This window comes from Balaenoptera ricei, chromosome 3 (genome assembly GCF_028023285.1).
Source record: "Balaenoptera ricei isolate mBalRic1 chromosome 3, mBalRic1.hap2, whole genome shotgun sequence".
Taxonomy (NCBI): domain Eukaryota; kingdom Metazoa; phylum Chordata; class Mammalia; order Artiodactyla; family Balaenopteridae; genus Balaenoptera; species Balaenoptera ricei.
In genome coordinates, this window is record NC_082641.1 from 94,375,572 (window position 1) to 94,391,803 (window position 16,232).

The 16,232-nt window shown below is 38.6% G+C and overlaps 1 protein-coding gene across 7 annotated transcripts in view; it reads left to right on the plus strand.

Moving 5' to 3' along the window:
• The window catches only part of KCNN2 (potassium calcium-activated channel subfamily N member 2), a 323,776-nt gene extending 309,217 nt beyond the window's left edge, over positions 1-14,559 (plus strand). For 5 of the 7 annotated variants that reach the window (XM_059916898.1, XM_059916902.1, XM_059916901.1 and 2 more), the window contains 3 exons: positions 4,570-4,697; positions 10,967-11,036; positions 13,954-14,559. In XM_059916898.1, coding sequence (XP_059772881.1) covers positions 4,570-4,697; positions 10,967-11,036; positions 13,954-14,241 — 486 coding nt within the window. In that variant the 3' untranslated portion in view covers positions 14,242-14,559. Of the gene's footprint in view, positions 1-3,674; positions 3,924-4,569; positions 4,698-10,966; positions 11,037-13,953 lie in introns of those variants that run through there. The other 2 variants (XR_009502375.1, XM_059916899.1) reach the window with 2 other exon arrangements.
• Positions 14,560-16,232: the final 1,673 nt, after the last annotated feature.

The following is a 16,232-nucleotide window of genomic DNA, read 5'->3' on the forward strand; positions in this document are numbered from 1 at the left end:
AAGTTATATTTCATAGTGGTGCCGGGCCATTAATTGGCAACATATAATACAGCTACTAATTATTGAGAGATATCTGTGAATCTCTGGTACCAACTCTCATGGTATCTAGCAAGTGATAGAGACTCAATAAATTTGTTGAATTAATAAATGGAAATGCTCTGACCCCTTTAGATCCTAGGTCTCTTCTTTAAACCTGTACACCCTTCTTATCAGGAGGGTCCTTTGGTTGATAAATATGCATCTATGGTTATGATTAGAAGTTTTTTATGATACAAATTATGTATACTATGGTGCCAAATTTAACACCATAGACATTTATTTAATACCAGCTATGCCAAAAGCACTGAGCTAGGGAGAAACAATGACATGACCTCTGAAACTTTGTAAATGCCCTGGAAAGTGGAGCAGGGGCTCCAGAGTTACATTGTTACATGACTATAGAGCAGGGTTCTTAACTGCAAATAAACTTTCATCTCAATGATCACAAATGCACAGACCTACTTCTCCTCTCCCCCGTTTTTCCTGTAAGTAAGTTTAGATTAGCATTTTCATGTAACAATTCCCATCCTTCAAACCTGTAAAACACTGAGGTGTTTCCACCCTGTCTTCTGTTCCCTTTCAACCCTATGAGGAACCGAGGAAAAAAATCTACTATTATCAGTAGAGGATAAGTAAGTTTTTCTATGTTTGTTTGGATATATTGTTTTGTTTCTGCTGTATTGAAAAGTAGCAGTTAAATAAGATGCTTTAAGAGATTTATTCCTGTATTTGAAAGGGAGTTAGTTAGTTAGAAAGGGGATGTTTCACCATAAATGGATATATTTCACAGTTCTTAAAAGCAGCTGTAGGGATTTCATTTTCAGATGAGGAGTCAATTATTTTTCAGCCTGTCATCTACATTGCATGTTTAGTGAATACAAATCCTACAATATAAGGTCCAAGGGTTATCGCCCACTGCAGTACACTCTGAAATTAAGGTTCCCTACTCCCTTCCAGTCATTCCCCCACCATCCCAAAGAAAAAGAATCATTTAAAATACATTAAGGACAAGTATTGGATCACCTTTGAAAATTTTATAGACTTTAACAATTTGGCATTTGCTCTTTGTAGATGAGACTCCAAACCAAAATTAATTGCTGTGTTCTATTCCAAACACTGCTATGTTCAACTGCTGTGTTCTTGTCTCATCACTTCTTACCCAGTTTTCTAGCTGCCTCACTGGTCTGTGTTCTAGGTTCTTACTCTGTGTCTTGAGCTGATAAAACCAGGGAGGGAGGATATACCAGGGCCCTTACCAGTCCTCCAGGCAGTACATCTGCTCAGAGAGCTGAGACCTCCAGTAGCCAGCCCTTCTCCTTGCTAGCAGGGAAGGGCCTGTCCCAACCCCAGGCAGTGCTGGCTAGTCACTTCCCACTCCTCTCTCTTTAAAAGCAAAGTCCTCCCACAAAGCTACAGTCATCAAAACAGTATGGTACTGGCCCAAAAACAGAAATATACATCAATGGAACAGGATAGAAAGCCCAGAAATAAACGCACACACCTATGGTCAATTAAGCTATGACAGAGGAGACAAGAATATACAATGGAGAAAAGACAGTCTCTTCAATAAATGGTGCTGGGGTAACTAGACAGCTACATGTAAAAGAATGAAATTAGAACACTCACTAACACCAAAAATAAACTCAAAATGGATTAAAGACCTAAGTGTAAGCACAGACACTGTAAAACTCTTAGAGGAAAACTTAGGAAGAACATTCTTTGACATACATTGCAGCAAAATCTTTTTTGATCTGTCTCCTGGAGTTATGGAAATAAACAAACAAATGGGACCTAATCAAACGCAAAGTCTTTTTCACAGCAAAGGAAACCATAAACAAAACGAAAAGACAACCCATAAAATAGGAGAAAATATTTGCTGATGATGCAACTGACAAGGGATTAATCTCCAAAATTTACAAACAGCTCATGTGCCTCAATATCAAAAAAAAACAAACAAACAGCCCAATCCAAAAATGGGCAGAAGACCTAGATAGACATTTCTCCAAAGAAGACATACAGATGGCCAGGAGGCACATGAAAAGATGCTCAACATCACTAATTATTTACAGAAATGCAAATCAAAACTATAATGAGGTATCACCTCACACAGGTCAGAATGGCCATCATCAAAAAGTCTACAAACAATAAATGCTGGAGAGGGTGTGGAGAAACGGGAACCCTCCTACACTGTTGGTGGGAATATAAATTGGTAAAACAGTGGAGAGTAGTATGGAGTTTCCTTAAAAAAACTAATAGAGCTACCATATGACCCAGCAATCCCACTACTGGGCATATACCCAGAGAAAACCATAATTCAAAAGGATACATGCACCCCAGTGTTCATTGCAGCACTGTTTACAATATCCAAGACAAGGAAGCAACCTAAATGTCCATCAACAGAAGAATGGATAAAGAAGATGTGGTACAGATAAACAATGGAATATTACTCAGCCATAAATAAAAAACGAAATAATGCCATTTGCAGCAACATGGGTGGACCTGGAGATTATCATACTAAGTGAAGTAGTCAGAGAAAAACAAATATCATCATATGATGTCGCTTATATGCAGAATCTAAAAGAAAAATGATACAAATGAACTTATTTACAAAACAGGAACACTCACAAAACAGAAACAGCAACTTAGAGAACGAATTTATCGTTACCAGGGGGAAAGGGTGAGGGATAGATTGCGAGTTTGGGACTGACATATACGCACTAACTGTCTATAAAATAGATAACCGCCAAGCACCTACTGCATAGCACAGGGAAGTCGGCTCAATATTCTGTAATAACCTAAAAGGGAAAAAAATTTGAAAAAGAATGGATACTTGAATGGTTATAACTGAATCACTTTGCTGTACACCCGTAACTAACACATCATTGTTAATCGACTATACTCCGATATAAAATAAAAATTGTTTAATTAAAAATAAAAGCAAGGTCCTCCAACCTCAGCAAATTACACTGCACCCAGTTCCTTACCTTTGCAAAGGAGACCAGTGTCAGATGGAAGAGCCTTCTGAACAGTGACTCTTACCTTGTGAGGAAGAGAAATGATTCCATAAGAACGAAGAACAGGAGTTCACTGGAACACCTTTTAACTTCACTGTGGACATGTCACTTACATGCACTGCTGGTGCTCAACACCCCGCGTTTCATTTTTCTGTTGGCTGGAGAATGTTCTCCATGCGGAGTCTAATGAATATCCAGAGGAAGTCACAACTAAAAGCAGTCTTCAGAAACCAGCCATTTTCTTAAAGTGGGTTCTAGCCATACAATTTCACTCAAAAAGAAAACTCAGCGCCATGAAAAAGGGTTCACCATCAGCCACCCAACCTGATGTTTTCTCTGCTAAAGTGAAAAAATACACATACATACTTGGGCCATAGTTTTGGTAAATTATAATACTCTTCCTTATTGTAAATCTAAGTGCTGAAAAGGAGTTTAACAATAATTCTCTCTAACCTTCTCATGTTAGAGCAAACTAAAATCCTGCAAGGTTAGCTTGCCTCCTTGACCTGACTTGGTTGGTCCAAAGTCAAGAACTTAGAACCCATTTCTGAAGCCCAGTTCACTGTTCTGTCTTACCCCACCACACTGCCTGTCTTTAAAAAGTTGTCTTCCTCCACCCAGCCCCCCTCTAGCCTGCAGCTCTCCTTGTGAGACATCCTTTATCCATCACTCAAAAGAATTAAATGAATCAACTTCCCAGAATAAGTAGCTAACAACAAGCACAAGTGAAAGCTCTGGGTCATCAGTTCTTGTCTTGTGAGCAAGGAAGAGGACTTACCAACTTGCAGGAATCTTTGAAGACTTGAAAGTATCAAGAAAGCAAGTGAATGAAGTCTCACTAGGAAGTATTCACACCTTCCATCAGCTGCAGTAAGTCTTGGCAGTGTTACTATAATGCCTTTATCCTTTAGGTTTGTCCTGTCCATGTGAAACGCAGCGTATTTAAATTACCAACAAAATCATGACAACACAGACTCTCTGTCAGTTGATTAAAGTGTGCTAACAAGTATGCAATTTGCTAAGTCACCCTGGGAGGCTGGATGACTGGGTCTTCTTGTACATTCAGCAGTGGAAACATGCCCTTCCTGTAGTGCACAGCCAGAAATGCCGAGCAAGCTTGCAAAGGACAGGGTTAACCTTGGCCTTCTGGCATTTTGCCTTTCTCCAGGGAAACGAAGAACATGGAGAGAGCAACTGCGATACAAGGTGAAGAAAGCAGCACCTCTTGATTTAAAAAAAAAAAGAAAAGGTAGTTGAAAGGTTCCTCATGGGGTAGAGTAGAAGTTAGCCCCGAAAGAGATCATTAGCCCCTCATATTTCAAGGTAAGCATTCCCAGACAGATACAGGTACTTTTAAAAAGGCACAGAGTCAAGAAAAAAACTTTTGAGATACAGTTACTAAACAGAGCTAAAGCTTACCATGATCATTGGGATGAAGAGTATGACACCCAGCCAAGTTGCAAAGGATTCTGCTCTGGAATTTATCAACTGCTGTGTTTGTTTGTTTTCCTAACAGGTGAAAAACGCAGCTGCCAATGTACTCAGGGAAACATGGCTAATTTACAAAAATACAAAGCTAGTAAAAAAGATAGATCATGCAAAAGTCAGAAAACATCAACGGAAATTCTTGCAAGCTATTCATCAGTAAGTACCATTCTCCACTTTCATTCTGCATTTGTATCTCTGGGTTTTAAATCTTGCACCTGCTTATTCTTCTTTCATGAGGGAGGGAAAAAGAGAACATTATCATGTTTGTTCCCAGAAGACGTTATTTGGCATTTTAATAATTCCATAATTTTTCTCAGGATTTCATTTGTCAGTTCATTTTATGATTAAAAATCATTTATTATTGGGAGAATAGCCACATAATATATCAATTAAAGTGTCTATTCAGTTTCCTTTTTTTAGATAGAAGCAATAATTTCAGTTAAAATTGTATTCCTTGATTTATTTATTCATATAGTTTGCTCTAAGATGTTTAGTTTGTATCTACTACAGAGTCTTTAAAGAAATTTAACATTTTATGACCCACCTGGACTTTTTAACATACTGTCAAGCATCTTTGTATGAAGGTAGTACATACAATTGACTTAATACTCGAATTTTTAACTTCGTTTTTAATCAGGACTTGGAGGATTTTCTATATGCTACCTGTTCATTATAGATTTTAGAGTTCCTATAGGCCTTGCAGTCATTATTCTGACTTTATCGAGGCCACGGTTATTCAATTTGTTTAAGCCCTTCGTGCCATTTTACTGTTATACCTACCATCATAGACTTGTAAAATACAGATCTCTATCTAGTAAGTTTCAGTGATAATTTGAAAGCACCAGGTCTTTCTCCCCCAGGCTGGCAGCATCCTTACCGTAAGTACATTATGCGGGTGTCAGTTATGATGACGTGCAACCTTGCTCTTAATGCCATTTCTATATGGGGCAGGGCAGACGCATCACATTTTGTGGGTCAGAAAAGTGGCTTTTCTCATGCAACCTACCAGGGGAATCATGGAAAGGTAGCTAAATACTAGGTATCCTGATTATAAAGGGAGATGTGTTTTCTTAGAGCGAATTAGTACAGCAGACAGGAAGTTCTGAGGCTGAAGTGTTAATTTTACATATTTAGGGAATTCCTATGTATATTACACTCACATTCCATTGAAAACCACCAAGCATTCATCTTTTACCTTTTCACCTGCCATCCACTCTCCTTTTTAAATAGGTATCACTGAAAATGTGGAATATGTCTATAATTATAGACATACATGTACTTGTATAGAAGTTGCTACCTTTCTTAATGAAAATAAAATCGAAGTACCCTGAGCTCTAAAATAGGAGACTCTCTGCACGTATGGTAGAGTAGCTGGTCCTCATTGCTACTCTTAGCAATTCACACATGTTCTTTCCCTTGCTGCCACCAACACCAAAGTGACATTATTTCTCCTTTAGCTCTGTGACTTGACTGGATACACAACTATGCATTTTCCCCATATAAGGAAAAGAATTTTAAGATAGTACTCTTTCAAAGTCTCGGAGAGAGTAAAAGTGAAAAACACAGAGAGGAACATTGTACTCGATCTGGCTCACAAGCAGGAATTCTCTCCCTGGAGCTCACAGCTACCTTTAATAATCAGGTATCACCACCTAGGACCACTTGCCTCCACATCTTAACTCCTTGAAGCTTAGACCTAAGAGAGTGGGTCCCCTGAGAGATGCTGAGCCTTTACCTCTCCCTCAAGGGTCACCTGGTAAAATTTCCTGGTAGAGGGATCATTCCTACAGCCCCCAAACCGTACAACACAATAACCCCAACATTCATACAAGAGGTACACATGGTATACTGTGGAGAAATCATTCTCTGTACTTTGAATGTTTCGATACTAACCTATATTGTTCAGATCTATTAAAAAGAAAACTTACCTTTGCGGGTGTGAGAAAATGTGGTGTCCCAGGATGGAAAGGATGTGAGATGACGTGGAAGTAGGCAAGTGGGTCAGTCTTCGGGCTGAGCGTCCACACATCCCATTTCCTCCAGGATTGTATTTGTGTCCCTTCCTGTTAGTGTAACTTACCTGTTCAATATGTAATGAAATGTGACTTGCCTTTGATGCCATTGATAAATTTCCATATAACCAAAAAAAAGAAAACGCTTTGACAATTTTTGTCATGTAATTCTGTAGCCATGTGTAAATGGTGGGTATTTCTATATTTATATAAATTGTCATAGAACTCTTAAGTTTGGAATACATTCACACTCAAAACCCTGGGGGACGATTTACGGGTGTTCATTATAAAATTTTTTCAACTTTGCTTTAGGTTTGAACATTTTTATAATAAAATGTTAGGCAAAAAAATCTTTGGTGAAACTAAGTGTAAAAACTGTCCCTAGGCAATTGGCATATTGCTACAAGCTGTACTGACATGATCTGAAGGGTTTCGTGGTGTAGGTTACATGGGTTGTTCAGCATGCTGCTTTTGGGTAGAGTAACAGAGGAAACCACATGTGATTCTTCTGCTTCTTTCAGACATTTCTCATTGTTTCTTCTGTAGCCTTGTGTACTTCTAAAGTAGATGAGCTTTAAGCAATGCAAAAATGTTCTGCATTGTTTTATAAATTAGTCTTGGGGCTGTTGGGTTTCCTTTGAGGTGGGAGAGTACTTATACTTTGTGAAAAGTAGACGGGCTGGGTGTGGCTAGGTTATGCTAATTATGCATAATTATCTTTCACTGAACTTAGTGAGTGAAGCCATAAAGGAAAGCACACAGGGCTCGATTCCTAAGGGCAAGGCCTTTACTGCCCCAGCCTTGTCAGTCAGCACCGGGTGAAATCGGACCCTGCCACTTGAGGGAAAATGTACCAGTTGACTTGCTAGAGCTCTCCTGGCCTCTGCTCTCCTCTGATTTGTCCAGAGAGCTTTTGCAGTAGCTCTCTCCCCTTCTACCAGCCTCCTCTATCTCAACTCTCCTTCTCTTTTCCCAGACTCTCTCCCGGACACATGACCTTGCTAGTCTCTGATGGATGCCTAACTCTGCAGGCCTGTGTCCTCTTTTCAGTAACGTAGCTGTCTTTTGGGGATCGTCACTTAGTACCATGAAGCATTCTGTTTCTGTAACTTTTACCACTTTTTCTGGTATCAACTTTACCTTTACAGTTTCTCATTCTTCGGTCTCAGCTAGAGATCCATCAATTAACATGAACTTGTCTCACAGCCAAGAAATCCAAAAAACGTGACGTCTATAACAGAGAGTGTTAGGTTACCCCCCCTTTCAGAAGACCAGGCTTCTCAATAGCCCCAACTTGGAAAAGACGTACCCCCCTCAAAAAATTATAATCCTATTGTTTAGAATATTATCTTTGTAACCATATCCTATTCATACTAGGCAAAAGTGTCTCCTATTGTTTACTTGAACATCATGTTTCAAAGAGGCCAAGATGACTTTATACAACTTCTTCCTTCTGAACTCTAGTTCTGGAGGAAGCTATGTGCTTTCAGGTGGGGAAGTATAGTAGCGATGCAGAAGGATGATAATATAATGGAATAGCGTTTCTTTCTGATCAATGTGCCAAAATCCTGCAGAATCTTAACAGGACCTTCCAGCTAATGAATCGAGCCCCCTGTGCATGAATGAACACCACTCTGTGTTATTTTGTTCCAGAATATTTTACAGTTTCTTTTCTTTTGTTTTGTCTTTTTATTTCAACAAAATGAAAATAGAGCTCGGAAGTAAGTTGTGTGAGCCGCTCCTTTCAACATTTGCAGAATTTTCTACCGGCTGCATGCACCCAAGCGGATTCTTTATTTGTGAATTTTAGTAGTCTGATTGCTGCTATGGAAATGTGTTCCAAAATCATGATATTTTCCTGTGATAAGTGAAGTTCACAAGGAAGAAATCAACATATGTTTCTTATTCTTCTTTTTTGGGGGCGGTGGGGGCGGGGAAGAAGTAAAATACACAACTGCATGTTACCTTTTATTCTGGCAGCTGCAGCTTACGTAGGCTTTTTGTACCAGTTCTCCTACCTTTCAGGCAGTCTAAGCAGCAACAAGGCAAGATGATTTAAGTTCAGGGCTACTCTATGTCAGCTTTCCAGATTAGCAGAATATAAGATGGGCAAAATTCTACTGTCAGAAACATAAGTGAGTAATCCAAGAGAAGTAAAGTAGGCTCTGTTGTTTGGAAGAGGAAGGACCCACCTCAGCCGAGGGACCAGCATCGGCCCTTCAACCAGGCTAGTAGAGCTCAGGGCTGTGCTGCCCTCACAAGTTGCTGGAGGCTTCCGCTCTGGTGTCCCCGAACTTCATGTGCCAACTCTGCTATGACTTACCTAAATTTGAAAAGAAAGCTTGATATAAATCCCTATCATAAGTGGATTTAAAAATATATCACTCCCAGCAAGGAGAGTGAGGTAAAAGTAACATCAATCGACAATTGAAACACTGGTATTGAATTCTAGCCACAAGCTGTTGCCTGCAGAAAGCTCTGAGCTGAGATTCTGCTCCCTCTTTTTTTAAAAACAGGGGAAGAGCAGGTGTTTGTTAGGAGATAAAAACAGGATAGGACTAGCCTGAGACATTTTTCTTATAATAATCAAGAATTGCAAGAGAATTAAAGGGAATAACTCTCTCTCCATCTGTTTTAGTATTGTTTAATGTCTTCTTTGAGTATCATTTAGTCATCTAGAATACCTCTGTTGGTATAAATCCAGCACTTAAAAAAAACAAAGTCCTAATCTAACCCTCTTCTTTTCATACATGAAGAAACTGAATGTCAGGTTAGGGCCAAGGAGGACAGAATACATGTCTGACACTTAGTCTTTCTAGTACATTTCTCTGTTATGACCCACACATGTTTAAAGTTGATTTGCTTGGTTTTTTTGTTGCATTTTTTTTTTACTTGTTTTTAAAAGGCACACATCAAGAATTGTAACCCTTTTGTAAGTACTTAGAGAAACATTTCTCAACAACATATTAGATTTAAATATATGTTTGTAAATTTCTTTTAGACCAAAACATATTCCATCACTATAATAGCATAAAAAGGAGCCAGTTAAATTAGTTCCAAGTCTTCTAATAAAGAAACACATAGTCACAATCACAAGTTCTAACCTTAAACTGTTTTAGACTGTTAAAGATCATGTTGTAAGCAGGTGTCAGTTCAACTCTTACTGGCAGAAGGCACTGTCTCTTCACTGTGGAGCAGATTTGGTGACATATTGGATATCCACATTTCAGAACAAGATCACTGAGCATCGTGAACATGTGTTACAAAAATCTCCCTGGCAGTAAAATCTTGCCCTGTGAATTTTTTTTATCCCTTTAACCAATTACCTTTAATTTAAATTGGGAAATAATCAAGCATACTCTCTCCGACATTAACACTATACTTTGTAAAGGACTCGTCATCAAAGTAGTAAGGTTAGCGTGGGTTTTTCACAAAGTAGCTCAGAGAGACCTGCTTCTCTTTTGGAGCATGGCTTTGAATTGTTGGCTTAAAGGACAATCAACTACTTTTCTCTGGTTGGAAAATCTTAATTTCTTGCTACATAACAAGCACTGAGTAAATGTTTGTTGAAATATTACTGTGAATAAGTTAAGAAATAGTAGTTACTCGTTCAGAATTTGTCTTTAAGAAAACCAGCTTTTTGACTGTCAATCAGATATACACATTGATATTTAAAAGTTTCTAAAGGTAACTTTACCAGTAGAAGAGATCCCACCTGTCAGACACTTTAATTGTCCTGTGCCTTTATCTACAATAAAAATTAAAGGAAGTTCTCCCATGGAAATGGTCTGGCTTCCCTTCAAATTCAATGGTGGTTTAAGATAAAAGTCAAGTGAAATACAATGACGAATAAGAGAATTATGTGTTTTGAGTTATCTTGCTGCTGGTTGAATAAAAGCTTTATTTTTGCTAATGAGAATCTCACTTATCACTGTGTTTCATCAGGTTCAAATACCTAACCCAATCCATTTCAGACTAAACAGGGCTAACACCTGTATCTAGTCACATAGGCATAGGAAGGTGCTCACTGCTTCCAACATTGATAAAATTCCAGTTGCTTTGCATTTTTCTTCCTATGTCTATTTGTCACGATACTGGGTCTTTAAGGAATGTTTTGGTTTTTCTCATATGGTTAAATCCTTATGAGCCTTTCTCAGTTCAACTTTAACTACCTAGTAAATAGTTGTCCTAAGGACACCTCATCTCTTTCTCTCTCCCTTCCTTTTTGCGGTGTTGGGGAAGCATGCTTCTCATTGTACCAGATACATAACCAGTTTGGACTTTACGCCAAATATTCAAGGCATTATCCATGCAGTTATTTGCTCTTGTCAATTTTGTGCATGCTCTTTGGAAGGCTTACAATAGTCGTAGGGAAGAAAAGGAACCTTTCTGACTTCAGATTCTGTCTTTTAGATTAAGAAGTGTAAAAATGGAGCAGAGGAAACTGAATGATCAAGCAAATACCTTGGTGGACCTGGCAAAGGTAAGCTGGGGTCTCAGCCCTCATGATTGCATCTATTGGAACTAACCACAGCACAGAAATCAATAATGCTTCAGGAGGAGGCCACCCCAAACTTATTTAACAAATCAAACCAACAAACCATGCTGACATGATGGCCCAACTTATAAGAATTCTTCTGAAACTCTTACTTAACATGCACTTTCCCTACATACATTGTTCAACCCCATTCTAAAAGCTTTCCTACTTGCAGTGATTTGGAAGTTCAGTAAGAAACGTAAGTGGACAATGAGATAGTACTTTTGGGATGCTTATATGTAGTTTAGTCTCATCTCTATGAGAGCAGAACCACATCCTGGGTTTTACGATGAGGTTCAGGGCTAAATAGGACTCATCAATAAAATTATTTTTTATATGTTTTAAGCAACAGGCTTTCTATCCTGTTCCATTGATCTACATGTCTATTTTTGTGCCAGTACCATACTGTCTTGATGACTGTAGTTTTGTAGTATAGTCTGAAGTCAGGGAGCCTGATTCCTCCAGTGCCTTTCTTCTTTCTCAAGGTTGTTTTGACTATTCAAGGTCTTCATACCACTTTTTAAAAGGACATTAATAGTCCCCAATTCTTCTATCACATTTATATGCTTTATCTGGTTTATTTTTGGTTGTTCCTCTCAAGTGAACTCCACTTTCAAAATGTGAATATTTGTCAACAATGACATTACCTTTCAATGTTCTAAATTCTATAGGAGGCATTAGAATAGATGTATGTAAGTGTTGCGCCTGTTAACATGAATCCTTTGAAAGAGGCAACTCTCAGTTGGACCTGTGTTCTGCTGTTTGTTTGCTATAACTGCTATGTCCTTTATAAAGCCTCCAGTATATTCTCCAAAAATTACACCTATTTGTCCTAGTCCCATGAAATAACACACTTAATTATATTCATTTTTTAATGTATATCAATAATACATACTGTATAAATATGTTGAAGATGAATATTTGATATCTTATAAATAGAAGATGATAAGTGAAGTATTTAATGACTTACCCCTGGGAGATCATATATCATTCAGTTAAGCTGGGCAGCACACACATATGAGGCCTGAAGATGTGCTTAATATTTACACACATTGTTCTCACTGGGACACAGCGTGAACAAAGATGGGGCAGGTTCTTCCACCACTCCTAGATCAAATGATAAAAAATTGGGTATTTTTATGAAAAAATGAGACCCCTTGAAAATAACATATATGATATATCATTTCACTATATGTAATATAGCATATATACATATTATATATACTATTATATATAATAGATATACTCCTGAAGTAAAATTATATATCTATGAGGCAAGATGCTGTGTCTTTCAATTATTTTTTTTTTTTGGCAGTGTTGGGTCTTCGTTGCTGCGCGTGGGTTTTTTTCCTCTAGTTGCGGCTAGTGGGGGCTACTCTTCGTTGCGGTACATGGGCTTCTTATTGTGGTGGCTTCTCTTGTTGCAGAGCATGGGCTCTAGGCACGCGAGCTCAGTAGTTGTGGCTCACGGGCTCTAGAGTGCAGGCTTAGTAGTTGTGGTACATGGGCCTAGCTGTTCCGTGGCATGTGGGAACTTCCCAGACCAGGGCTAGAACCTGTGTCTCCTGCATTGGCAGGCAGATTCTTTAATCACTGCACCACCAGGGAAGCCCCTCAATTATTTCTTTAGTGCCATGCTTATGCTTATGATTATGTTTGCAGGACTATCCATGCCATAAGGGTTCAGTATTTTCTGAACAAATGGATGTTGCTCATATAGTCTGAAGACTATGTATCAACAGTAAAAATAAAGTTAATGCACTCTGTCTTCCTGGCCAAACTCAAAGGAGGTGCCTGTGTTCTGAACAGTAACTCCCTTATTTAATCAGTTCATCATCATTTATCACCATTAAGAGGTTGTTAAGCGGGATAAGAGCACATATTATAGAGGGAAATAAGATAGGAGGGCAGGCTTAGCCAAAGGGGTCTAGGCTTGGGAAAGGCTGCACTGGGCTAAGGTTAATGTCTCCAGCCTTCCCTTCTTGACCACCCCCTTCCCTCTCTGGCTCTGAGCTGATCAGCACTGAGGTCTTCTTTCCCCGTCTCCTGACTATTTCCGGAACTATAACTGGGGGTCAGAGTTATGCATACCCTTTGATCAGGACAATCAATTGCAAAATTCTCTAGGACACCAAAAGCATTTTCCTATTTCAAACCACTTAGTTCTGATTCAGCCATAGCCAACAAGGTGGATTGGTAACTTTAGTGTCTCCCCTAACTTTTATTCTCTCAGTAGTTATCTATAAAAACGCTATCTGACCCAATGGAGAGCCTGTAATTTGGAACATAGGAGAGCAAAAAGATATTTAGGAATTTTTAATTGCTTTAAGTTACTAAATTACTTGATCAAATCAGTTTGTCCTAAACTTCATTCATATTCCATGCTCAAAATTTCTGCTACATCCCAATACCATCTGTACTATTATGTATTGTTCTTTAAATTGGCTTGTTTTTAAAAATCAGCCTTGCCCTAATTAGTATTACATGTTGCAAAATGAATCTGACATGCTAACTTTTCTAACAACCATTAAAATATATACATAAATATGAAATCAAAACATGTTTGTCTACCTGCACACCACCTAAAATCCTTGGACATACCACCAGCAATACCTGCACACCATTTTCTGCAACTGGATCAAATTAAGGCCTAAGATCTTTCTTTCCTAAATCCTGGCATTGAACGGACCCACTGAATTTGCTTTGCCAGGTCAAGTGTTCAGTTAGCTGACCCCACTGTTACATTGCATGTCACCGAAAGGAGACCAGCCCTCAAGCTCTGAGAGTTGATAGTTTGCTTCCAGGGCAAGTGTAATTAGACCTTCGCTCTTCATCTCTCTATTCTCTCAATCCTGTTTTCTAGACCCAGAACATCATGTATGACATGATTTCCGACTTAAATGAAAGGAGTGAAGACTTTGAGAAGAGGATCGTTACCCTGGAAACCAAATTAGAGACTTTGATTGGTAGCATCCACGCCCTCCCTGGGCTCATAAGCCAGACCATGAGGCAGCAGCAGAGAGATTTCCTCGAGGCTCAGATGGAGAACTACGACAAGCATGTCCCCTGTGATGCTGAGCGGTCCCGGTCCTCGTCCAGGAGGCGGCGGTCCTCCTCTACAGCACCACCAACTTCATCAGAGAGTAGCTAGAAGAGAATCAGTTAACCACAAAATAAGACTTTTTGCCATCATATGGTCAATATTTTAGCTTTTATTGTAAAGCCCCTATGGTTCTAATCAGCGTTATCCGGGTTCTGATGTCAGAATCCTGGGAACCTGAACACTAAGTTTTAGGCCAAAATGAGTGAAAACTCTTTTTTTTTTTTCTTTCAGATGCACAGGGAATGCACCTATTATTGCTATATAGATTGTTCCTCCTGTAATTTCACTAACTTTTTATTCATGCACTTCAGACTTTACTACTACATTATATGATGATATATAATAAAAAAAAAGTTAATTTCTGCACATACTTGTTTGGTCACTTGAGATTTCTAAAGGTTCACTTCTCACATTATTTTCAAGTTGAAATGACGACTGATTATCACCTGATGCATGTTGATCATTTTTATTTCCCAGTTTGCCAGTTGGAAGAAACTTTTCAATTACTCCATACCCTAGTCACTAAGACTTTTCTCTCATTATGAAATATTACAGTCAAAACCATTTGACCCAGCCGGCTTACTATTCTTTTTTTGAGTTCACCATGTCTCATTTCTAATTCGGTTTGTTTCCAAATTATGTGGAAAGTGATGCTGTTACATCAAAGCCTATATATAAACTAGGGGCACAGATGCTTTCAAGAATTATTTTATTCCCAGTTTACCAGGAAATTTACTTGAAGAAAGTATCAGGGTACACCACTGTCTATGAACTAATGTTGCAGAGTTTTAGATCTAAACTACTTATTTCATCTCTTCACATGTATTTATTTATCATGAGGGACCCATGATGCACTCTAAGTGTTTGGATTACACACGTGCCTATTCACATATACATGTGATTGCGTAGCTCCTAATAGCATAATCAACATAAATGAGTGTAACTCTTAACATGTCACATACCACCTGTCAAATGGTCTGTACTCTTGGTCTGTGCTTACATATTTGGTACAGGGAGGTGAAGGCAACTAGTAAATTTCACAAGTTTTATTACGCTTGTTTCATGGGCAGTTAAGATGAGTTTCTGTGAAAGGGAACTGGTTAGTTACTGCTGCAGACACATCTCTTCCCAAATTTACTCTAAGAATCCAGTGGATTTAGAAAAACCACCTTTGAGGTGACAGCAGCGTGGATTTCCCTCACATGGTGGTCTGGAGAGTCCACAGGAAGAGCTGGTCAGTGGTAAGGGTAACACATCGTAAAAATAAGGCTTCATTTGGACAGCCCTTAAACCAACCCTCTTGGGTTGGCCTAAACTTAAAAATGACTCCTTCATTTTCAGAGAAATCTGCTTTTGCCCTCTTCTCCTTTATTCTACACCATACCCTTTGGTGTCTACCTTACGACATTGCAAGTTGCTAGTATACCAAGTATTTTTCTTCTTTAACACAAAACTAGAGCTATACATTCATCACCTTGCATAATTCAATGAACAAAATCACTTTCATAACTATTCTCTATAATTGAGGCAAAAATCAAACATGTCCATTCAACATCAAGGACATAAGAGTATGATTCCTGTAGATTGCTTGAGAATCACTTACCATTTATTACCCATCCAGAGTGGCTGAAAATGAAGCTCTTTCACACGTCTCATATACGTCAGTGTAGGACAAAGCCTGGAAATAAGTGAAAGAAAAACTATTAGAGCACTGCTTACCAGAACATACTGCTGAGTTAAACGAACTGCAAAATCCTACTCCATCAGGATTTCTACTTCATGGATGAAATAAAAATTTTTATTTATTCTGGGTAACATACAAGAATATATCAAGTATTTGGTGTGAACACTGGATGTAAGGAAGAGATATTGTGAAAAGATGATTAATTTCTTGCAATTGTTGCAGTTAGTTCTTGTATATGCTATCTCCACTGTGACTAAAAGGCCGAATAGCAGATAATTCAGTTTCATTATCATCTTACTGATCAATCAGCCCCACCATCCCAGAATACTAGAAGAACAGGGCAAGAATAATGTAT